Source organism: Eubalaena glacialis, chromosome 18 (genome assembly GCF_028564815.1).
Source record: "Eubalaena glacialis isolate mEubGla1 chromosome 18, mEubGla1.1.hap2.+ XY, whole genome shotgun sequence".
Classification (NCBI taxonomy): Eukaryota; Metazoa; Chordata; class Mammalia; order Artiodactyla; family Balaenidae; genus Eubalaena; species Eubalaena glacialis.
In genome coordinates this window covers 62,439,643-62,463,703 of record NC_083733.1, presented here as the reverse complement: position 1 = coordinate 62,463,703, position 24,061 = coordinate 62,439,643, and the positions used below count along the sequence as shown (strand labels likewise).

Sequence of the window (24,061 nt, the reverse complement as noted above, 5' to 3'; positions counted from 1 at the left end):
ACATGAGGAAGTGTCAGGAGATGGAATGAGGTGAAAATGTGGGCAAGCGCTTTTATTGTGGTTTCCGTGGGAGGGAATGAGCAATTCAGGATAAGCAGGTTTAGGACTGGCAAGTCTGAATAATTTCAGCAGACCCTGGGGTGTAGGGGTTGTCTGAGTTGTCTGGTACCTGGTCGTGGCATGACTAGGGCAGGGAAATATTGCCGTGGACTATGGAGACTGTAGGAGCTCCATAAAGGAGGTGGTTGGAGTCTGGGCTCCGGAGTGGTTGGTTTGCATAGGAAAGGTGCAGTCACTAGCAGGTGAGTGGTTTACTGTCTCTAGAAACTAGCTAACTCTGGGAGGGGCAGTCCCTCCAGTGTATGCAAGCCCCCAGAATTCAAAACATCAGAATCACATGGTTACTACACAGGGGGACAGAGACCCAGAATATGGGGTGAAGGCAGAGTTGGAATCCCTGGGTCCCCATTTTTGCCTCTTCCCTTTGTGACTCCCAAATCCTCTCTCTGTCAACTCCGAGTCCTATCTACAGCACAAGCTGCAGCTCCTATGCAACAGAACATTCCAAAGAGACAGTAATCATTTTAAAACATTTGTGCAGACAGGTCAAAAGGGAAATCATTTTCAGATTAAACGTGAAGGGCCAAAATAACTGTTGATTTAGGACTAGGACGAAAGGTCAGACAGGAGGCAGGGATGGGGGATGTTGCTCCAGGGCAGAGGTGACTCTGTTCTTGACCACATACACAGGGCACTCTGTTGTATAGGGCAATGAACTTGATGTGAACCTCTCCCATTGCTCTTTTTGGAATTTGGCGTCTATTGGAGGAGACAGAGAGTAACCAAGTGGACACACTTCCAAATAAAGGATTATAAAATGTAAAAAGCATCCTGGGTGACTAGAATGGGTTTCCTTAGATATGGGAGTCAAGGACAGGCTCCCAGAGACATAAGTTGCATAGACATGTCCATTTAATAGCAATAACAGCTATTACTTGCTAACCTCAAATTTCAGCCCAGAAGCTATGCCACTCATGTGTATTATTATTTTCAGATCCTTCAAAGAATGCTGGAAAGCTGCTACCATTTTATGCCCATTTTCCAGATTGGGTCACTAAGGCCCAGCTCCCAGTTTTCCAAGAGAAGCAGAGAGAGGCTCTGGCTAATGTTTGCAAAGGTCATTGTTGTTGAGGTTCAGCAGGGGAGAAGGGTGGGCGTGGCACATGTACCTTCCCAGGAAACTTCCTTGGACATTCCAGGGTCTGGGAATATGTATTGTTAATGAGCCTTCCAGATAATTTTTTATCACTGGGGCCTCCTTCACATTTCTTCCTCTCTTTGGACACTAAACTAGACCTGTCTCATGCCCAGTGACATGTTGGTAAACAGGCTCTGGGGGGGTGGGAGGAGGCTCTGATTTGTAGCCTCTGCCAATTTCCTTTGTCAGCTGTTAGGGCAGACAGGTGTGACATCCAGAGCAACTGCAGCCACTTTGGGACAAGAGGAGTACAGCCCCCACACCTCCCACAGCAGGGCTAGGAGATGGGAGAAGCTGGTTCCCTGAAGGCTTTGGAGTCACCCTACCTTGGGACTTCTTGTTTTGGGCAATAATACATTTTTCTCTATTGTTTAAGCCTAGGTTTGGGTTTTCTGTCCTTGTGGCTGAAGGGATCCTACTGAAGGTGCGTGTGTGTGTGTGCGTGTGTGTAGGCAGTGGACCCATCAGGAGAGGACAAAGATGCCAGGACAGAGCCTCTCAGAAATGATGCTTGAATTGATTCTTAAAGAATGAGGAGGACTTTGGCAGGTGAAGCATGCATGAAGTTTCAGAAGGAAAAGGATTTACAAAGAAACAGACACATGGATTTGTTCCAGAAAGTGTATTTGGTTGGAACCAGAGTACAGAGCAGGGCAGGGAGCCATGTGAGATAAGGCCAGAAAGGCTGAGGGGCTGGAACCTGATCCTGGGGTGGAGTCAGCTCTGTGACCCTTCTGGGGTTGTGTGGGGAAGGGGTTAGGGTCCAAGATGTCAGGGAGGAGGCTGAGGTGGCTGGAAGCCAGGGGTCAGGAGAGTCAGGGCTCCTGGTATGAGAGGTGATCAGCTATGCTGAGGACTCTTCTGGCCCTCACACCCAGCCGTGGGGGAGACACTGTTTTTGAGGCATCGCTGGTCCCACAAAAGGTAGAGAAAGGTCTTAAGGGACCACCCAAGCCCCATAAACCAACAGAAGCTGGGCCCAGAGCAGCAGGCAGGATTCCAGTAGCTGTGGGGATGCAGGATGCCAGAGTGGCCACAACCTGGGCATTGAGGCCAAACCAACTAGAAAGGCAGGCATGGAGCAGACCCTTTTGGGAGGGAGGGGGCTTCCCTAAGGTAGGCTGAGCCAGTGAGCACTTGACTGGACAAGCGAAGGCAGATCCCTTGGAGGGGGACAGAAAGAAGGGACCACAGACTGGAAGGCTGTGGAAGCTGAGGCAGCAGATACAGGGCTTGGGCAGCAATATGGAAAGTGCCATCCTGTCCCCGCACCCCACCCCACCCAGCAGGCCACAGGTGTTGCCAGGCCCCCAAAGGAGGTTGATTGTGACACCTCATCCCCCTCCCATCAGCTTCAGTAGGAGCCCAGAGTACTGGGGTCCCGAAAGGATCACAGGTGCTGTGACTCCAGCTGGGGCAGCTCGGGGGTCTGTTCTGGAACTTTCTTTTCTGAAGGATCCACATCCTTCTGGTCACCGGCTGGAGCCGGGACAGGTGCATCACCTGGAAATGGAGGAAGAAAATGGTAGCACTACACGTACCAGCCCCTCCTCCCTCAGACCCAGGAGTCTGGGCCCCCAGCTCCTTCCCTGCCCCCTGGGTCCGGGGGCTAGCACCTGTGTCTGGGTGGAACTTGAGCTGTCCCTCGGGGCCGGGTGCTGGGTTGTTGTGGACTTGCTGCTGCTGTTTCCTCTGTTCCATTTGCAGAACGGCCTGCAGGGGGTGGGGGAGATCACAGAGGCAAGAGGGTATGATGCTGAGTCTCCACGGCAACCTGCTAAGTGGTCATGGACCAGTCCCTTCTCCATGGGCCTCAGTTTTTCTCCCTCATTGAGAGCTGGGCTTAATACTAGTTAAAGATCCAGTTCTCCCTCCCTGGTCATGGCTTGGGTCACACCTTGGGACTGGGAAGCCTCCTCCTCCCTCCTCGGCCTTCCCCCTCTCTCCTGCTTACAACCTCACTGCCCTTATCCAACATGGCAGCCACAGAGCAGCCAGGGATGGGGACAACGTCTGCCCTTATTCAAGATGGCAGCTGCTACCCAAGGATCTACCCAAGTCCGGTAATTTTTATTTATGAGTTGTTTTTTTTTTGGAGTATAGTTGCTTTACACTGTGATTAACACAGTGGCTGCAAGCCTTCCTCACTTCTGGACACAGTAGGACAAGGGCCACCAGGGACTCAGAGGATGGACCCCCTTCCCTGGCCAGTCACCTGCTGCAGCTCTCTCTTCTGGGCCTCCAGGCGGCCCTGGGAGCGCCCCAGAGCCTCGGTTTCCTGGCTGAGGCGCTGGGCCTTGGCATTGAGCTCTGCCTCCCGGGCAGCCAGCTCCTCCTCAAAACGCCTCAGCTCGTCCTCCGTGTAGGCAGGGTGCATCTCCACTGTCTGCCGGGGTGAGAACAGGGGCCATCAGCAGGGTGACTCTAGCCCTGGCCCCGCTAATGGAGGAGGTTCAGGGAAGGCTGGGAGGCCTCGGCCATGCGTGTGGATGGAGAGACCTGAGTGGGAGGTGGGAAGGGACATAAAGACCCAGAGTGGAGCAGTGGGAGAACAGGGACCCAGAGCGGGGGAGACAACGACCCAGGAGGTTGGGGGGACAGAGAGCTGGGGGGCTTGGAGGTCAGAGACCCAGAGAGAAAGAGAAGTGGCCAGAGACCCTGAAAGAAGGGTTAGGTCTGGGAGAGAGAGATACAGTCAGGATCCAGAGCATCTTCCGTGTCCTCACCTCCCAGCCCTCCCCGGTGTCCCCGAACTCCTTCCTCTGCGTGGATACAAGGAACTCCTCCAGGGTCACGAGGCGGTCCTGGTTGGTGTCCACCTGGGGAGCCAGGTAAGGGTAAGCAACAGAGCTGGACCTCCCTCCACCCCTACCCCCACCCTCACCCACGGCCCGGGTCCCTCCTCTCACGTTCTTCATCACGTGCTCCCGCATGCGCAGCCGCTCCTCCTCCATCTCCCGCATGTCATCTTCCTCATTCTTTGGGTCATACACCTTCTCCAGCTGCAGGGTCAAGCAAAAAGCAGGATGTACTGAGAGGTCCAGGGCAAGCTCCTTCCCAGGCTACCCCACCTCCTAACACACACAGACAACTTCAACTCCCATCAGTCCTTGGGACACCCTGCCACTCCTGGCAGTCTCTTTTTGCCTCAGGGGCTGCTGGGAGTTGTAGTTTTCCCCCTGAACTCACATCCAGGGGGACCTGAGGGGACTACTAGGATCCCGAGGGGACACGTCGCTGACCTGGGCATCCTCTGCGCCCATGGCTTCCAAGATACTCACCTCCTTGGTGAAGAGGGCCTCCAGCTCCTGCTCATCCAGGACACCATCACTGTTGATATCTGAGGAAGAGACAACAAGGTGTCTTGGGGGACTGAAGACGGAGTGGGTCAGTTCCTAAGTGACCTGTTGGAGAAGGAATTCTGGGCTGATGCGAGGTCTGTTCTCAGAGGATAGGTAACAACGGGTCTCCGACAGTAGGATGGTGGCCTTCAGGCTTCAGCGCCCATTGGCCCGTTGCTAAGACAGCCCTTTCCCTACCAGGGTCCTGAGACTCCATTGGGACCATTCTTGGGCCCACTGTCATGCAGAATGACTTGATCTCTAGCTCCCAGTGATCTGGGCACAGGATCAGCCCTTTGCCAAGGATACAGGGGTGTCAGGGGCGTCTCCCAGAGAACCAGCCCAGGGCTGACTCTAATCACCAAAGAATCCTCTCCCTGCCAATCAGACTCCTCCGCCACATGCACCTGGCTCACTGCCTTCGCCTCCTCTGCTCACTCAGATCAGCACCCACACTGGTCCCAGGGAGGTAGCCAGGAGCCCTGACCTTGCAAATCCAGTGGTTAAGCTTCCGCCTGCACCTTACTTGACTTTCTGCCTTTGGCTCTCAGAACATCATCCTCTCCTCTCCAGCTGCCCTTATTTTCCTTCACTGGCCCTGTCCTCTTCCTGACCTCTACGGGTGGTGTAGGGGACAGGGGACAATGACTTCTTCCCTATCACATATTCAGATCTGTCCAATACGGTTGCCACTAACCACATGGGCTGTTTAAAATTTAAATTGATTAACATTAAATAAGATTAAAATTTCAGTTTATCAGTCCTACTTGCTACATGGCAAGCACTCAATAGCCACATATGGCTGGTGGCCGCCATATTGGGCAGCAGAGAACATCATTACAGAAAGTTCTACTGGCAAGACTTCCTTAGATGGGTTCCTCCAGTCCCTCATCTTTTTTTTTTTTTTCAATTAATTAATTAATTTATTTATTTATTTTTGGCTGTGTTGGGTCTTCGTTCCTGTGCAAGGGCTTTCTCTAGTTGCAGCAAGTGGGGGCCACTCTTCATCGCGGTGCACGGGCCTCTCACTATCGTGGCCTCTCTTGTTGCGGAGCACAGGCTCCAGACACGCAGGCTCAGTAGTTGTGGCTCACGGGCCTAGCGCAAGTCCCTCATCTTTAATGCCATCCGCAAGCTGCCTCCACACCTGAATACCCAACTGCCTACTCTCCATCTCCACATAAATGTCTAATAGACATCTCTAGCTTGACATGGACAGACCCAGTTCCCAATCTTCCCTGCCAAACATGCTTGCCCTTCTCTCTCCATCCTTCCAGTTGCTCAGGCCAAATACCTCGGAGTCACCCTTGACTCTCTTGTTCCATTACAATCCTCATCAAGTCCATCCTCAAGACAAATCCAGAATCTGACCACTCTCCCTATTTCCATGGTCCAGTCACCAGCATCTCATGCCTCCTAACTAGGGTCCTGGCTTTGGCCCTGGCCCCTACAGCCTGTCCTCAACACGGCACCTAGACGGATCCTGCCAACCCTTAAAGCAGATGGGGTCAGTTCCTCTGCTCAAAATCCTTTTGCTGTGTCTCACCCAAGACAGAATAAAATCCAAATTCCTTACCCTGGCTGTAGGGTGGCTGTTACCTCCCGAGCAGTCTTTCTTATCATTCTTCTTTTTTGTTTTTGGCTGCGTTTGTGGGATCTTAGTTCCCTGACCAGAGATTGAACCCGCGCCCTCGGCAGTGAAAGTGCAGAGTGCTAACCACTGGACCACCAGGGAATTCCTTTTTCTTCTTCTTCTTCTTTTTTTTTACACTTAACAATGGTTAAATTGGTAATTTTTTCTTTAAATAAATTTATTTATTTATTTATCTTTGGCTGCGTTGGGTCTTTGTTGCTGTGCGCGGGTTTTCTCTAGTTGTGGCGAGCAGGGGCTACTCTTTGTTGCGGTGCGTGGGCTTCTCATTGTGGTGGCTTCTCCTGTTGCGGAGCACGGGCTTCAGTAGTTGTGGCTCACAGGCTCTAGAGCACAGGCTCAGTAGTTGTGGCGCACGGGCTTAGTTGCTCCGCGGCATGTGGGATCTTCCCGGACCAGGGCTCGAACCTGTGTCCCCTGCATTGGCAGGCAGACTCTTAACCACTGCACCACCAGGGAAGTCTGGTAATTTTTATTTATGAGTTCTTTTTTTTTTTTTGGAGTATAGTTGCTTTACACTATTGTGTTAGTTTCTACTTACAGCAAAGCGAATCAGCTATACGTATACATATATCTCCTCTTTTTTGGATTTCCTTCCCATTTAGGTCACCACAGAGCACTGAGTAGGGTTCCCTGTGCTGTACAGTAGGTTCTCATTAGTTACCTATTTTATACATAGTATCAATAGTGTATATATGTCAATCCCAATCTCCCAATTCATCCCACGGCCCCCAGGAATTCCCTTTCTTATCATTCTTCTCTTCAAGCATTCAGCTCCAGTGACCTCGGAAACCCACCAAGTTCATTCTCCCCTGTGTGTGCTTGCTATGCCCCCCATCTAGACAAATATCTTCGAAGCTCACCCCCTCACTTCACTGAGGTCTTGGTTCAAATGTCATCTCTCTTGAGCGGTGCTGTCCAATCCAGCGGCCACTAGCCACATGGGGCAAATGAAATTTAAATGAGTAACCATCAAATACAATGAAAGATGCATTTTCTTGACACTATGCTAAGTGAAATAAGCCAGTCACAAAAAAGACAAATACTGTACAATTCCACTTATATGAGGTAGCTAGAAGAGTCAAACTCATAGACAAAAGAGAATAGAAGTTACCAGGGGATGTGGGAGGGGTCATGGGGAGTTGATGATTAATACAGAGTTTCAGTTTTGCAAGGATGAAAAGACTGTTGCACAATTATGTGAGTATGCTTAACACTATTGATATGTACACTTAAAAATGGCTAAGATGGTAGATTTTATGTCAAGTGTATTTTACCACAATTACAAATTTTTAAAAATTTAATTGATCAGGGGCTTCCCTGGTGGTGCAGCCGTTAAGAATCTGCCAGCCAGTGCAGGGGACATGGGTTCGAGCCCTGGTCCGGGAAGATCCCACATGTTGCGGAGCAACTAAGCCCGTGAGCCACAACTACTGAGCCTGCGTGCTACAACTACTGAAGCCCACACGTCTAGAGCCCGTGTTCTGCAACAAGAGAAGCCACCGCAATGAGAAGTCCACGCACTGCAACATAGAGTAGCCCCTGCTCGATGCAACTAGAGAAAGTGCGCACGCAGCAATGAAGACCCAACACAGCCAAAAATAAATAAATTAAATAAATTTAAAAAAAATTTAATTGATTAAAAAAAATTCAATTTCTTAGTTGTAAAACCCACATTTCAAGTGCTTAATTGATAATAATAGCCACATGGGAACTAATAAGAACCTACTGTATAGCACAGGGAACTCTACTCAATACTCTGTAATGACCTATATGGGAAAAAAATCTAAAAAAGACTGGATATATGTATATGCATAACTGATTCACTTTGCTGTATAGCAGAAACTAACACAACACTGTAAATCAACTATACTCCAATAAGAATTAATTTAAAAAAAAAGAACAAATGATGCTGGGTTAATAAATTGCCTCATTCGTTTAAAAAAAAAAAAAAAAAAGGGACTTCCCTGGCGGTCCACTGGTTAGGACTCCGTGCTTCCACTGCAGGGGGCACAGGTTCAATCCCTGGTCGGGGAACTAAGATCCCACATGCCATGCGGTACAGACAAAAAAGAAAAAGAAAAAAAGAAAAAAAGCCAGATGGGGCTGGTGGCTGCTGTATTGGACAACACAGCTGCAGAACACTTCCATCAGCATAGGAAGTTCTATTGGACAGTGCTGGTCTAGCAAAAATCTTTCCAGACCAGGCTATCTAAAATCATCATTCTAGACCTTTAATCACGCTGTCCTCCTTTCCATGGTAATGTGACTACCTGATCATCTACTATAGAACCTACTTCACTGATTCTAAGATGCACTTTTTTTCTCCCCATATTTTATCATCCATAAAATTGGGAGGCATCTTATCATCGATGATGTGTTAGTTTAATGGGCAGTTTATGTAAAATTCAAGTGTTCAAGTGTTCATCTTATGCTCCATGGTCACTTAGATTCACTGAAATACAGAATTATCTGTTTGCCTGATCACTGGCTCTGTGATGCCAGGGGGACTTTCTTTTGTTCACAGCTGTATACACAGGGTCTCCGTGAAGCTTGGTCCTTAGAGGTCTCTTAGTAAACGTTTGCTGAATGAATGAATCAGACCCTGCTAAGCTCTGGTGACAGGCTATAGCATTTGGTTCGGGTTCCTGGGCACACCTGAGGGGGCCTGGCAAAAAGTGGTATCAGGGGAATTCCCTGGTGATCCAGCAGTTAGGACTCCGCACTTTCGCTGCCGAGGGCCCCGGTTCGGTCCCTGGTCGGGGAACTAAGCTCCCGCAAGCCGCACGGTGCAAAAAAAAAAAGTAGTGACATCAGGACATAAGACCCAGATTCAGAGCCAAACGCCTGGCATTTGGAGATTGGAATTAGAGGCTGGACATAGAGGTGATGTTTCCAGACAGGAAGAAAATGAAGGGGACCATGCCCCTGAATCACCATGGAGAAGGGGCTTCCCGGGTCCCTGGAGGTCTGGTTACTAGGGAGCAGCCCCTGCTTAGCGATAGGGCCCCCAGAAGGGACCGGGGCTTCTGGGCTGCCATGGGAGGGGGGCCCAGGCCTAGCCAAGCCTGGTTTGCTCAGTTAGGGACACCAGTCAGTCCTTAGAACCCAGAGGCCTGTTGTATCCCAGAAAAAAGGACCAGCTCTTCCATGGAAGATCCTATTCCCAACAACAGGGAGGGATAGGGCCTTCTAGACCACCAGGGGAGAGGGGCTCAGACCTCTTTGGCCTCCCTAAGCCCCGTGAGTGAGGGAGACCCCTTCTTAGCATTCAGGCCCCAGAAAGGTCAGAGCCTCAGCGTTAGCCTGGGTGTTGGGACTCCCTCCCCACCTTACCATGCAGTATGAAGAAGGTCTTGGGGTTAAACCTGTTGGGGTCCAATCCATCCAGTTCCTCCCACACCTCCTTCAACTGGGCTTGGCTGCCCTGTGGAAGGGAGAGCCGGGGGCTCATGAGCAAGAGGTCTGGGTTCCATAGGATAAAGCTAGAGAACCCTTTACCCCCATCCCTCAAATGTCATTGCCCTCAAGCAAGAAAACTAAGAAAACTACAACTCCCAGCAGCCCCTGGAGATAGCTGGGTACATTAAAAGGGGCCTTTTGCCTCAATGTCTGCTGGGAGTTGTAGTTTTTCGGCTACTTTCTTATGGAGCTTGGAAAGTTGGACATGGTGGGGGGGGGGTAGGCATGAATGGGGGTCCTTACAGGCACATTGACTTTGGGGTGTTCTCGGTGCCGGCGCTGTTGCTCTTCCAGCTTCCTCTCTGCCTCTTTTCGCTGCTCCTCTCCCAGGGACTCCAGATAACGGCGTCTCTCGTGTTCTTTGAGCATCTCGTAGCGTTTGAACTCTTCATGATGGGCTGCGTCGTACTGGGCAAGGTCCCGGGTGGCCTGGGGAAAGGCAGACGGTCACTCTCACCTCACTTCTATGCCCAGCCCCTAATTCCAACCTCCGAATGCCAGGCCTTTGGCTCTGAACCTGGCCCAACTTCCACGTGTACTGGGTCTTATGTCCCGATGTCACTTTTGTCGCATAATACATAGCCTCCCCTCTTCGGTCAAAAGACGAGGATGGTTACACAATAGCAACTTTAACTCACTTCTTTCAAGCCCTCCACAATCTCAAGATCTTGGAGGAATAAATAATAAGGAACAGCACATGAGGTGACTTAATATGGAAAGCAGTACAGCTAGGGGGTAAACAACATGAGGTCTCTAATTATTCTGCCCAGGGTTCAAATCTAGGCTCTGCCATGTGAACAAATCCCGCTAGCTGTGTGACCTTGGGCAAGTTACTCATTCTCTCTGTGCCTCAGTTTCTGCCTCTGGAAAATGGTGATAATAATACTATACTGGGTTGTATAGCGTCCCCCCAGAATTCATGTGCACCCAGAACCTCAGAATGTGACTTTACTTGGAAACAGGATCTTTGCAGATGTAATTAGTTAAGATGAGGTCCTACTGGATTAGGGTGGGCCCTAATTCTAATGACTAGTGTCTTTACAAGAAGGCTACAGAGAGACACAGGGAGAATGCCATGTGATGGTGGAGGCAGAGACTGGAGTGATGTGTCTACAAGCCAAGGAATGCTGGCAACCCCCAGAAGCTGGAAGAGGCAAGAAGCAGATGCCTCTAAGGAAACCTTGGTTTTGGCCCAGTGATATCGATTTTCAACTTCTGGCCTCCAGAACTGTGAGAGGATAGCTTTCTGTTGTCTTAAGCCACTGAGTCTGTGGTAATTTGTTATATGGCAGCAATAGAAAACCAATACAGCTGTTGTGTGGGGAACAGACGGAGGTTCTCAACCTGGGGTGACTGCGGTCCCCAGGGGACAGCAGTCAATGTTTGAAGATATTGTTGGTTGTCACAACTAGGGGAGGTCTACTGGCATCTAGAGGGTAGAGGCCAGGGATGCTGCTAAACAACACACAATGCAGAAAAAGCCCCCAGAGCAAAGAATTATCCAGCCCCAAGTGTCAAGAGTGCCGAGCTGAGAAACCCTGCTGTTGAGTGTGGAAGGCAGAAGCAAGGAGCCCATCTCTGGGGTTGAGACCAGGAGAATGACAGAGCGGCTGCAGGAAAGCGAACAGTTTCTGGAATGTTCTGGAAATAAGCGGCAGAACCATCTCTCGGGGACGAAGGTCAGGCATGGACTCAATCAAATGGCTGCTATTATCTTCATGGCCACTAGATGGAGCTCCAGTCAGCCAGAAAAGCAGGCTGAGGCTCAAGTCAGGCAGAGAGGTAGGTTCTGTCCTGGGGGTGCTGGGGAGCTACAGAAGGGCTGTGAGCAGGGAAGAGGCAGGGGCAGACCTGAGCATCCCCTGCCACTCCCCAACCCCGAACTTGGCCTTCCCCACGAGGCAGGGTTGTAGATCCTACTTCTCACACAAAGACCACATTTGTTCCTGTGCTGCCCTAACAAATTATTATTTATCGTGGCTTAACACACACTTATCATCTTATAGCATGGAGGCCAGGGTCTGAAATCAGTTTCACTGGGCTGCAATTAGAGTGTTGGCAGAGCCGTGCTCCTTCCGGAGACTCTAGGAGAGAACCCTCTTCTTTGCCTTTTCCAGTTTCTAGAGCTGCATACGTGCCTGTGGCCCCGTCATCCATCTTCAAAGCCAGCAGCAGAGCCACCTTGCTTTGGTCGTCACACTGCCGCCCTCTACTGTCAGATCTCCCTCTGCTTCCCTCTTTTTAAATTTTATGTTATGTTATGTTATTTATTAATTTCTTTGGCCGTACCACATGGCTTGCGGGATCTCAGTTCCCCAACCAGGGATTGAACCTGGGCCTTGGCAGTGAAAGCCCAGAATCCTAACCACTAGGCCACCAGAGAACTCCCTGTATCCCTCTTACAAGGACCCTTGTGATGACACTTAGGGCCCACCTGGATAACCCAGGCTCATCCCCCCCATCTCAAGCTCCTCAGCTTAATCACAACTGCAAAGTCCGTTTTGCCACATCAGGTCACAGAGCCAGAGGTTCCGCAGACAGCATGTGATGTCTTTTGAGGGGCTATTATTCTGCCTACAGCAAGGACACAGAGGGAATTCCTGCCCCCAGTCATAGGGGAGGGATTTGAATCCAGGTGTGAGTGGAGCCAACCCCCCGACCCCGACACACACGCACACAACCCCGCTTTCCTGTAGAGAATCTGGGGAAGGTTTTTAGGCACAACCAGCCCTTCTGCAGCCGCTGGCCTCAGAGAACACCAGGCAGGGGTGAGTGGGCTCACATCCCAGCCTCTGCTCCCTTCTCCCCCTCTACAAAGCTTCTCTCAGTCCTCTGCCCCCAGGTCCCCCTCAACCTACTGTCTGGATCAGCAGCTCCAGGTCCCGGGCCTCGAATGTGTGCTGATTCTGAGGGTCCAGGTGTTCAAACTGCTTCAGGAGGCTCAGGTGATCCAACTGTACATCTGGATGAGAGGGAAGACGGGGTGTGGGGGGGGGGGGATGAACAACTCATGGAACGTTCTTTCTTTCAAAATCCCTATCCTGCGGGAATTCCCTGGCAGTCCAGTGGTTAGGCTTCCACTGCCGGGGGCCTTGATTCGATCCCTGGTTGGGAAACTAAGATCCCACAAGCCACGTAGCACGGCAAAAAAACAAACAAAAATCAAACAAACAAAAACTATCCTGGGCTGGATGTGCTATAAAGGAGGTCACAGAGGGCACAGGAGAAGCCCACAGAGGATGGCTTGAATGAGCCTGGAGCAATCAGAGAGGGCTTCCTGGAGGAGGTGATGCCACAACTGAGTCTGATGCTGAAAATAATAACCATGATGATAACCAACATGTATCAAACATGTACTATGTGCCAGGCCCTGCTCTAAACATATTAAATATATTAATGCATTTACTTTTCACAAAAATCTCACATAGGTTCTGTAATTATCCCATTTTATGGATGCGAAAACTGAGGCCCAGAGAGGGGAAGTGACGTCTAGGTCACCATCTAGGAAGAGGCAGAGTGAGGATTAGTTGGGTTCCAGAGCACATGACATTTAATTCTGTTATGGGTTAAACTGCGTGCCCCCAAATTCACAGGGAGGTTGATAGCCCCCAGTATCTCAGAATGTGACCTTATTTGGAGAGAGGGGCTTTACAGAGGGGATCAAGTTAAAATGAGGTCATGAGGATGAGCCCTAATCCCATATGACAGGAGTCCTTATAAAAAGAGAAAATTTGGACACAGAGACACACACAGAGGGAAGACAATGTGAACAGACATGGCGGGGGCGGGGGCGGGGGGGGAGTGGCCATCTCCAAATCAAAGAGAAAGACCCAGAACAGATTCTCCCGCACAGCCCTCACAAGGAACCACCCCCTGCTGACACCTTGAGTTTTGAATTCTGGCTTCCAGAACTGTGAGACAATCAATGCCTATTGTTTAAGCCACCCGGTCTGTGGTACTTTGTTACAGAAGCCCTAGCAAAGCAGTGCAGCCTCCTTGTACGAGAGTTTCCCGGCAGAGAGGGAGAGAGCAGGACACACTTGGCACCCACTCATTCACTGGACACACATCTTGAGAGGCCTCCTGGGGGCCCCCATGTGAATCAGACCCGGGCCTGCGCCTCCAGTGGCTCCTGGGCTGGTGGGGGTGAAAGGCACACACACAGGCAGCTGGAATCCAGGTGACTCAGGCTGTAGTGGCGGCAGCTCTGGGCCTGGGTGAGCCCAGAGGAGGGACAGACCCAGGAGACAGGCACAGATCAAGCCTCATAATTTGTTATTCATGCCACAGATATGTGTTGAGCCGTACTCTGGGCCCGACCCTGTGGCTAGCACTGTGGACACAGCAGGAACCAGACGGTGACGGCATCTGTCCCCTGGAGCACCCAGTCAAGATGGAGAACAGGTGAGTAAGGGACAAACACACGACCACAAAGGACTCAAACAAATGGAGGATTCTTCACGCAGGACGGTCAGGGCAGGACGAGGGAGGCGACATCTGGGCTGAGACCAAAGCTCCATTGGCCATGCCAAGAGCCCCGAGAAAGAATGTCACAGGCAAAAGTCCCAAGGTGAGAAAGATGTGTTACCCTCCGTACTAAAAATGTTGATGCCAGAGGGTCGGGTGAGAGGGCACACATGTGAAGGGAGGGGCTGGGACGGGCGTGGCAAGGCTCAGCTTGGCCTCCAACTAGCAAGGAGTGTGGACTTGATCCTGAGGGCACTGGGGAGCCATGGCTGGTTCTGAGCACAGGAGGCACAGGACTCGAACGGGGTGCTGTGATAGGCTGAATAAAGGCCCCCACCAGGATGTCCACATCTGAATCCCTGGAACCTGTGAATATGTGATCTCATGGGGCAAAAGGGACTTTGCAGATGTGATCAAATTAAGGATCTTGTGATGGGGAGATGATCCTAGATTAACTGGGGAAGGGGGCTAAATGCAATCCTTGTAAGAGAGAAGCAGCAGGAGATCTGACTACAGAAGAATGCCATGTGATGACTGGAGAAAAACGCTACGCTGCTCGATTTGAAGAGGTTCCCAGCCTAGGAATGAAGCTTTGGAAGCTGGAAAAGGCAAGGAAACAGATTTCCCCCCATAGCACCTCCAGAACTGGCAGAGCCCTGCTGACACCTTGAATTTGGTCCAGTGAAACTGATTTTGGATTTCTGATCTCCAAAAAGTAAAGAGAATAAATGTGTGTTGTTTTAAGCCACTAAGTTGTTGCTGATTTGTTACAGTGGCCACAGGAAATGAATCCAGATAGTAACAGGATTCTGTTAAGAACGGCTGTTCTACGGGAAATAGAACAAATAGTGGGAAAAGCAAGGGCGGCGGCAGGGTGCCCAGGGAGGAGGAGACTGCGCTGATCCAAGTGGGACCCAGTGACAGCAATGGACGTGGAGAGTAGTCAGATTCTGGAGATTCCTGAGTTGTTGAAGGGACAAAAGTTGAAGTACATAGCTTAGCGTATGGGATGTAATAAGCGACCAATTGATGGGAGGGATTTTTTCTCATTCATGACAAGGGAACATCCAGTTTACCAGAGATCAAGTCAGACTCTGAAACTGTAGTAATTAAAACAGCAAGACAGAGAAAGCGTGGATGGTTATGCAGAAGGAGGCTGGAGACCATGCCCGTCTGGTCACCTTAGAGCCCCAGCACCCCGCTCAGTGCTTGGCACAGAGTAGAACTCAAGACATATTTGATCAATGGATAAGAGGCATCAGATAGGAATGAAAACAAAGCTCAGCTCTCTTACTGACCCTTAACACCATCTACCAATGTTCAGGGTCCCCATCTGTAACATGGGAGCCTCAAGGGTGTCAGGAGATGAAAGAAGAAGATGGAGGTAAATCTCAATAAAGTGGGCTTGTTCTTACACTTAGTGACGAGCCAAAAGGTGCCCCAGCAGTACCAGAATAACCCACAAAGCTACAATGAGTAAAACAGCATGGTTCACTGTAGCCAATGGATGCAAACAACGCATATCCATCAATGGATGAATGGACAAACTAAATATGGTAGATCCAGACAAGGGAATATTACTTGGCCCTAAAAAGGAATAAAGCAGTGATACATGCTACAGTGTGGATGAACCTTGAAAATATTACACTAGAAGAAGCCAGACACAAAAGATCACTTATCGTATGATTCCATTTATACGAAATGTCCATAATAGGCAAATTTATAGAGACAGAAAGTAGGCTGCCAGGGGTGGGGGGGGGAATGGGTGATAGTTACATGGTCTAGTGATTCTTTTTGGAGTGATAAAGGTGTTCTAAAATTGACTTTGATGATGGTTGCACATACCTGTGAATATACTAATCACTGAACTGTACACTTCAAATGGGTATATTGTTTGGTATATGAATCATATCTCAATAGTCATTTAAAAGAAATAGCATGCATGGTCCAGACGCACGCTCCAAGAAACTGTATCTAGGAATGTTAGAAATAAGATGGGATCTTGGAATTTAAATCCACTCAAATCTCCCTCTTCCAGGCACATTTTTTTTCTTTTCTTTGTTTTTCTTTTTTAGCCATACAATTAGACTATAAAATATAGCCTCACATATAAATGCCAGGAAATTAGAATCATTCTAGTGGGGGAGAGAAATAATAAGTAAGCAAGGAAAAATACAGTGTAACCTGTTGAACTTCCTGACTTTGATCACGGTACTATAGTATTGTAGGAGAACATTGTTGTTCTGAGAAAAATCACACTGAAATATTTAGGCATAAAGGAATACGGTGTCTGCAAGGAACTCACAAATGTGAACTACAGATAAATGGAGCAAACGTTAACAATTACAGAATCTGGGCTAAGGGTATTTGGGAGTTTTTGGTAGTATTCTTGCAACTTTTCTGTAAGTTTGAAGTAACATCAAAATTTTAAATGACCCTGATTTGTTAAAATAAAAATTAAAAACAAATCAAAAACCACCCAAGCAACTAAGATTACTGACATCTCCCGAGTAATGTTAATAGTAGATTGTGCTAGGAAGAAAACTCGATCAGTCTTCCATGTGGATTTTACAGGGGTGGAGAGAATGAGGCCCCAGTTGGCTCCACCTGCCAAAATCACCTGGAGGGCGGGGAGGGAGGCTGCCCCATGACACCCGACGTTGCCAGCTCCACCCACCCCACCGGCCCTGCCCACCCCACTGGCCTGCTTACTGGGCTCCTGCTGGGCGTCCATCTTGGCCTTGAGCAGCATCCGCAGCCTCGACACCTCCTGCCGCTTGAGTTCATCCAGTTTGGTGCGGACATGGTGGCTGACGAAGTCCAGCTCCCGGCTCAGCTTCCCGCTCTGCCCGGGAGAGAGGGGACACAAATCAGGCTGCCCTCTCTGGAGCCTTCTACCAGCTTTCTGATGTCTCCTGGGGTTCCCCAGAGGCCCCAAGACAAGATTCCAGCTCCTCAGCCTGGCATTGGAGGCCCTTCTTATTTCCCGTCACTCATTAAATCACACTCACGGCTCTTTCCCACCTCTAGGTGTTTACCATGCTGGTCCCTCTGCCTGGGATTCCCCCTGCCACTGCTTTCCAAGCCTAACCAGATCCTTGCAGTCCTTCAAAACTCAAAGCATACTGTATAGCACAGGGAACTCTATTCAATATCCTGTGATGAACCGTAATGGAAAAGAATATGAAAAAGAATACATATACGTGTAACTGAGTCACTTTGCTGTACAGCAGAAATTAACACAACATTGTAAACCAACTATATCTCAATAAAATTAAAACAAACAAGCAAAATAAACTCAAAGCAGACGGCACCTCCCTTGGAAGAATCCCCGACAACCCCCTTGACGCCACCACATACACACACACACACACACACACACACACACACGTGCCGAGCAGGGTTACCTGCTGAGTTACCTCTATCATCACTTTGGATTATGTCTGTTTCTCAGTTGTGCTGACCCCACCCCTCTCCTGCTCACAGACCCCCACCCCCATGGCTCCCCAGTGCCCACAGGACCGAATCCCTGGGCCTAGCACTGAAGATCCTGCAAGATCCTGCATCTGCCCATGTCTACCCCTCCTCCCGGCCATCCCCGCTCCAGCCTCATCCCTCTGTCTTTATGTCAGTTATAAGGAGCCACCAGCAGACAGCTGAAGGTACCAGAATGCTTCACTGGTACACACAGTTCTACTGTTGAAACGTCGCCCTTCCCCCCTCCCCCCCGTTTCAACTTTTATACCAGACACTCCCACTCAGAATTCAAACCTCACTCGGGAGAATCCATTCCCTAGAAGCTTTCTCTCACTGTCAGACGGACTGGGTCCCTCCTCCGGGCTACCCCAGCACCCTGCACTGTCTCAGATGGCTTTCTCAGCCGCTCGTTTGGGTCTCTCCAGCCTGCAGGGGGCGTGGCCTTTGCAGAAGCAGCAGGACAAAGGGACCGCAGTGCCAGTCATGTTAACCTCAACCAGTCAGGCACCTACGATGAGTCAAGTCCTGCACTGGACTCACTGAGTCCGTCCTCTAATCCTGCCCACAACCCCATTTTATAGATGAACAAACTGAGGCTCAGGAGGAGAAGCCCCTGGCCCAAGGTTCCTCAGACAGTGAGGATAGGAGGCCAGTTTCCAGCCTGGTGACATAGGTGGGGTCATGTCTCCCCAGAGTGAGACTCCTGGGGCCTGGGTTCAAATCCCAGGCCTGGCACCACTGCACTGCGTGACCCCAGCACACTGTTTCCCTACCCTGGACCTCAAAAATGGGGCTGAGATTATCACCACCAGTGACAAGGACAACTGACATTTACTGAAGGCTGATGACAGGCTGGACCAAAGCCTCAAAGTGGGGATTATCGCTGATTCACACAACCCCACCCCCATCTCCCCCCAACAGTGAAAGTGCTGCATGAGCCTCCCCGTTTTCTGAGAAGGAAACCAAGGCACAGAGGGGTGTGACCACTTGCACAGAAGAGTGTGAGGTGGAGCTGGGATTGGAACCTGCCACTGTCCCACTCCAGAACCTGCCTGCCTACGTGGCCACTGTTTCTAATGTCATTTCCCACTTGTATGACCTTGGACAAGCTGGGTGACCTCTAGGGCCTCCGTTTCCTCAGCTGGGCAGTGGGATGGGCTGGGCTCAGCAGTCTCTAGTTATGCCCGTCCATTGTCAGGGGCCAGGTGGTTGGGGATGGACAAGAGCCCAAGGAATGCTGGGAGGTTTTGGGGAGAGCAGGGCTGCCCTCCCCCCATCAGTCCCAGGCCCTGGGGCCTCCTCTGGGCCAAGGTGTTTGGAGAACTCGGGGTGGATCCCCCAGGTGGGATGTTCCAACATGCACCCGAACGGGGAGAGGAGTCTAGCTGGGGTGGGGTGGTGGCAGGCAGTGTTGTCTCCTCATGGCGCGTGTGTGTGTGTGTGTGAGCATCCTTTCCGAGGAACACTGCTTGGGGGATGGGGTGGGATGTGGGCTCTGGGCTCAGTCAGTCCAGGGATTGAGACCCAGGCCTCCAGGAAGGACAAACACTGCTACTAGGGCCTCAGTGTCCACCTCTGTAAAATGGGGAGAATCACAGCTCCTCTAGAGGCCTAACATGAGAGTTAGAGATGATGTGAGTGATGACAGCATCTCCCGTGTTTTGAATTCTTCCTGCGTAGAGAGCACTATGCTGAGAACTCGCAGAACCAGCCCTCACATTGCGCTTACTGAGAATGGCCACTGTGCACATCCATGCCTTTTACACGTCTTACCTCAGATAGTCCTATGATGCAGGTTCTATTATTACCCCATTTTACAGATGGGGAAACTGAGGCACAGTGAAGGGAGGCCACACAGCTGGTAGAGCTGACACTGGGAGGCATGTACCATCCACATCCACACTTAACCACACATTCTGTCTTCCCCAGATCCCTTCCCAGCTATGTGACCCCGAGAAGTGACTTCTCCCTAGTCTCAGTTTTGTGATGGCTGGAAGGTTCCCCTTTAGGGAACCTGGTCCGTTCTGGAATCCTGCCCTCTGAGCATGCATGCCCTCCCAGTGTGCTCGCACCCAGCCTCACCTTGATGTCCTCAGCATTGGCGGCCTGCAGCTTTTCCCGGAAGTGCCCGTCCGTCTCCAGCACGTTGATGACTTCCTGGAGGTACCGGTGGTAGTACAGGCCTGTGTCCTGAGGCAACAAGAATGAACATAGTAGCCTCAGCCCTGGTCCCTCTCTGGTTCTTCCCTGCAGGTAGGACCCAGGCTCTGCTCCCCTGGGCACCTGCTGAGGGACCCAGAGATCAGCCCCCAACCCTGATCAGGAGGCCTGCCCCATGGGATAAAGGCTCTAGAGCCAGCAGACCCTGGTTGCTCTGTCACCCCATGCAAATTGCCTGATCCTCCGGGCCACAGCTCTTACCTCTTCCCAGGTCTGTCTGTAGTGGAGATGAAATTAAAATCACAAGGGTAAACACCCAGCCCAACACTGCCCACAGAGTGGACACACTGGTATTTGTTGGAAAGCAGTGAAACGTACATTCATTCATTCAACAAGCATGCAGCGAGCCCCTACCATGTGCCAGGCACTGTTCTATGGGGCACAGCAAGTGAACAAGACAGACAAAAATCCCTGGGCTCCTGGTCCTAGTCCTGCCATATGTAGCTGGCTGGCACTTTCCTCTTCCCGGGCCTCACTCTTCCATTTGTAAAATAGGCAATAAATTTCTTACCTCTCAGAGCTATGATGAAAAGTAAGAGATAAAAAGCCTGGCACCAAAAAAAAAAAAAAAAAAAAAGCCTGGCACCATGGTAAGGTTTTAGAAGATACTCAGTCTACTATAGCTATCATTACATTTGCTGAGGAACACACCATAGGTGATAAATGGGAGCAGATCACCCAGCTATGGCACTGTGGGTGTACTTATCTCCTATTGCTGCTGTAACAAAGTATCACAAACTAAGTGGCTTAGAGCAATAAAAATTTATTCTCTTAGAGTTCTGGAGGTCAGAAGTCCAAAATGGTTCAGCAGAGCTGAGCTTATTTTGGAGACTTTAGGGGACAATCTGCTTTCTTGCCTTTTCCAGCTTCTAGAGGCTGCCTACACTCCTGGGCTTGTGGCCTTGCATCACTCTGACCTCTGCTTACATCATCACATCACTTCTGACCCTGACTTTCTTGCCTGGCTCTTATATGGAACCCTTGTGATTACATTGGGCTCACCTGGATAAGCCAGGATAATTTCTCCACCTAACTCAATCATACCTGCAAACACTCTTTTGCCATATATTCACAGGTTCTGGGGATTAGGGCATGGACATCTTTGGGGGCCATCATTCTGCCAAACACAGTGGGCTGGAATCCCAAATCTGCCAATTACTAGCTATGGGACCTTGTTAGGACTGCTAGGATGCCTAGTTAAATTTAAATTTCAGATAAAACAATGAATAACTTTCAGTATATTATACTAATGATTATTCATTGTTTGTCTGAAACCCACTCAATTTTAACTGAGTGTCCTGTGTCTTTATTTGCTAAGTCTGGCAATCTTAGTCCTTGGGCAAGTTACTTAACGTCTCTGAGCCTCAGTTTCCACACCTGTAAAGTAAGGTTAGTGAGCACCCACCTCATAGGGACTGTTGTGAGGATTAGAGCAGTTAATATCTTTAAATATTTAACTCAGCACGTAGTAAGAGCTGTCAATGTTATTATGATTGTTGTTACGGATATTTATAACCCTCTAGTAGCCTCAGAATAAAGAAAGTCTCCACCATGGCCCACAAGGCCCCGTGGGATCTCCCCCTGTTCCTTCTCTGACCTCATCTCCCCCTCGCTCACTCTGTTTCAGCCACACTGGCCTCCTGTAAGTCCTTCTACGCACTATGCTCTCCTCCACCACGCAGCCTTTGCCCAGGCTGTTCCTTTTGCCTGGAATATTCTTGCCGGCACTTCAGATCTTAGCTCAAATGACCCTTCCTTCCTCCCTGACCATCACCCCTGGTGTCCATTCTCAGAGGGCCCTGTCGTTTGTCTTCCCAGCGAACTAAGCTGGTCTGTGAGGGCAGGGGGCTTGCTCTAGCACTGTGCCTGGCTCCTAGAAGATGCTCAAGAAATGTGTGGAATGAATGAAAGGCAAGGGGACTCAAGCTGCCCTTCTGTGCCTGCAAAGATTTCACGGAGCAAAGGCCTCACTTGCTGGGTGGGGACCTGTCATACAGGAGCATGGGATGATTTGTTCCAGAGACAGTGGTGTGTCCATTCCTAGTGGGAGCTGTAGGATTCGGGCCACAAATCAGGGCACTGGCCTTGAGGATCTTTTCAAGTTCCAGATTCCCTAAGACCAAAGGTTTCATAGTGTTCGATAAACACACGTTGGAATAAATGAGCAGTTACCGTGCCCCATCATAATTTAAACTACAACTCCCATGAGCTCCACGATGTGAGAACACCCCAGTTAGCTAACACCACCTGCTCAAGATGCTACTGGGAAATGTAGTTCTTTTTTTTCCAGAGTCCTTCTTGAGGGGAGGGCGTCTTAAAAGAGCAGAGAGGTTTAGGTGGGGGGGGGGGTGATGCAGATTTTTCATCTAAAATCTGACCTGATTTTCCATATCTCAAAGTCAGGGGCTTAGAAATCTCACACACACACACACACACCCGCCCCCAAGTTTTTCACCACGTCAAAGCCCTGGGACGGCAAAGAATGGCAGGCAAACTCCAAGTCGCATCCGTAGCCAGCCAGGGGCCACAGGGGCACGGGAATTGTAGTACCACTGCAAACACCTGGCTGGCGAGCCGGGCAGGGCCACTCACGGGGCTTTCGGTCGCGGGATTCTCCTTCTTGGGCGCCCCCCGCTCCAGGGGCACGGTCAGAATAGCGCGCAGCAGCAGCAGAAGTGACAAGAGAAGAAGGGCTGCACGGGGCCCAGCGGGAGGCATGGCGGCGTGGTCTGTGGGGGCGGAGAGGTGGAATAAGTCTGTCCCAAGCCGCCTTCTCCCCTGGACCCAGGAGTCTGGACTCCCGGCGCCGCTCCCTGCCTCCTTCCAAGAATCAAGACGCAAAGCGTCTCGTTTCCCGGGAGCCAGGATTCCGAGCCTCCAGCCTTTCCTTCCTCAGACCCAGGAGTCCTGGCTTCCAGCACCCTCTTCGCTTAGACTAGGAATCCGGGATCTCGACCCCCTCTTTCCCCAGGCCCAAAGGTCCAGGGCCCCAGCCTCCTCTTTTCCCAGGATCTGGAGGTACCGGTGTCCTCCACCGAGACTCAGTTTTCCAGCCCTCTCGTGCCCCGCTTCCCTTCTCCCCAGGACACAAGAGTCCAGGACCCTCCAGCCCCTTACCTCTCCTTCACCGCAGAGGGCGTTTTCCGGGGCTAGGACCTCCGGTGTGTTCTCTGCGATTTCCCCCCTAGGCCGCGCCCACTTTCCCCCCGCAGAGGATCCGCTCTCAGCAGCCTGATTGGTCCACGCTGGCTCCAGGTTTCGGGCCCCTGTCTAGCGGCCCCGCCCCTTGTCGAAGTCGCTGGCCTTTTCTCGAAAGCCGAGCCTCCTTTCTCGGAAGCCCTACCTTTTGACGCCACATATCCTACTTTTTAGGCGAAAGAACGGAGACTTTCAAAGATAACTACAACTCCCTGTTGGGCCGGGGGAAAATTAGTCAACTTCCGCGGGCATCTTGGCCTCTTCGCCTCATGGGAGTTGTAGTTTTCCCATTTATTTTCTCTCCTAGAAGTGGCTGTAAATTACAGATCGGTAGTAGTTGGCACAGGTCACGTTATAAGTTTCTTATATAAGAGAGAGGTGTAGAGCGAGCCTGCGATGCGGCCTCTGTCAGGTCCCTTTAAGGAACACCTGCATGCTCTTCCAATTCAGAACCCCTGGAGCAGGGTTGCCTGGCTGCAGCAGAGGCCAGGGGTCATTGCTTTGTTGGAAGTGGAACGTGGGGAGCCAGGAGGGAGGGGATTAGGGCAGGTCCCAGTGGGAATCCCCCCTCCCTCTAAGTCCTCTTTTTCCCCCCTGCTTACTTCCCAGAGACCCAGAGATTACGTCACTGGTTCCCAAAGATAGGGTCAGGTATGTTTAGAAATTGGCCAGAGAGGCAAGGAACTGAGGTGTGAATGTGAAAAGCCTCTCCAGGCACGAGAGGAGGAGAGGGAGTCTCCAGGATCCTAGGCAGGTGGGTGCTGGGGATCTAGGATCACTGGGGATGGGGTGTTTGGGGTCCAGAGTCCTGAGTTCTCATGCCTGGGTGAAGGAGAGAGTTAGGTATTTGGGGAAGAGAGAGCTGGACTCCTGGGCTCCTGATAGTGATGAAAGCTGGAAACAGGCTGCTGGGTCCCTAGCAAGTGTTGGTGCTGGAATTTGGGCTGCCTGGGTCAGGGGAAAATTTAAAGCTTAAGATCAGGTGTT

General features: G+C 50.6%; 1 protein-coding gene across 1 annotated transcript; it reads right to left on the bottom strand.

Annotated features, from left to right (window-relative positions):
* Positions 1-1,865: 1,865 nt before the first annotated feature.
* Positions 1,866-23,232, bottom strand: NUCB1 (nucleobindin 1). Its single transcript, XM_061172971.1, has 13 exons — positions 22,994-23,232; positions 22,469-22,605; positions 19,739-19,846; positions 16,892-17,024; positions 12,571-12,674; positions 9,956-10,141; positions 9,587-9,677; positions 4,540-4,598; positions 4,168-4,260; positions 3,985-4,077; positions 3,474-3,644; positions 2,875-2,971; positions 1,866-2,761 (listed from the first exon to the last, which is right to left on the bottom strand). The coding sequence occupies exons 2-13, from the start codon at positions 22,592-22,594 to the stop codon at positions 2,649-2,651; spliced, it is 1,374 nt and encodes a 457-aa protein (XP_061028954.1). The 5' UTR covers positions 22,595-22,605; positions 22,994-23,232; the 3' UTR covers positions 1,866-2,648.
* Between the last annotated feature and the right edge of the window lie 829 nt (positions 23,233-24,061).

Excerpts from the sequence above, each read along its gene's own strand:
- NUCB1 (XM_061172971.1), bottom strand. The coding sequence starts at position 22,594 with ATGCCTCCCGCTGGGCCCCGTGCAGCCCTTCTTCTCTTGTCACTTCTG. Across the intron at positions 19,847-22,468 it reads ATCCCGCGACCGAAAGCCCC|GACACAGGCCTGTACTACCA; the intron begins GTGAGTGGCCCT and ends TTGTTGCCTCAG. Across the intron at positions 2,762-2,874 it reads CAAGTTCCACCCAGACACAG|GTGATGCACCTGTCCCGGCT; the intron begins GTGCTAGCCCCC and ends CTCCATTTCCAG.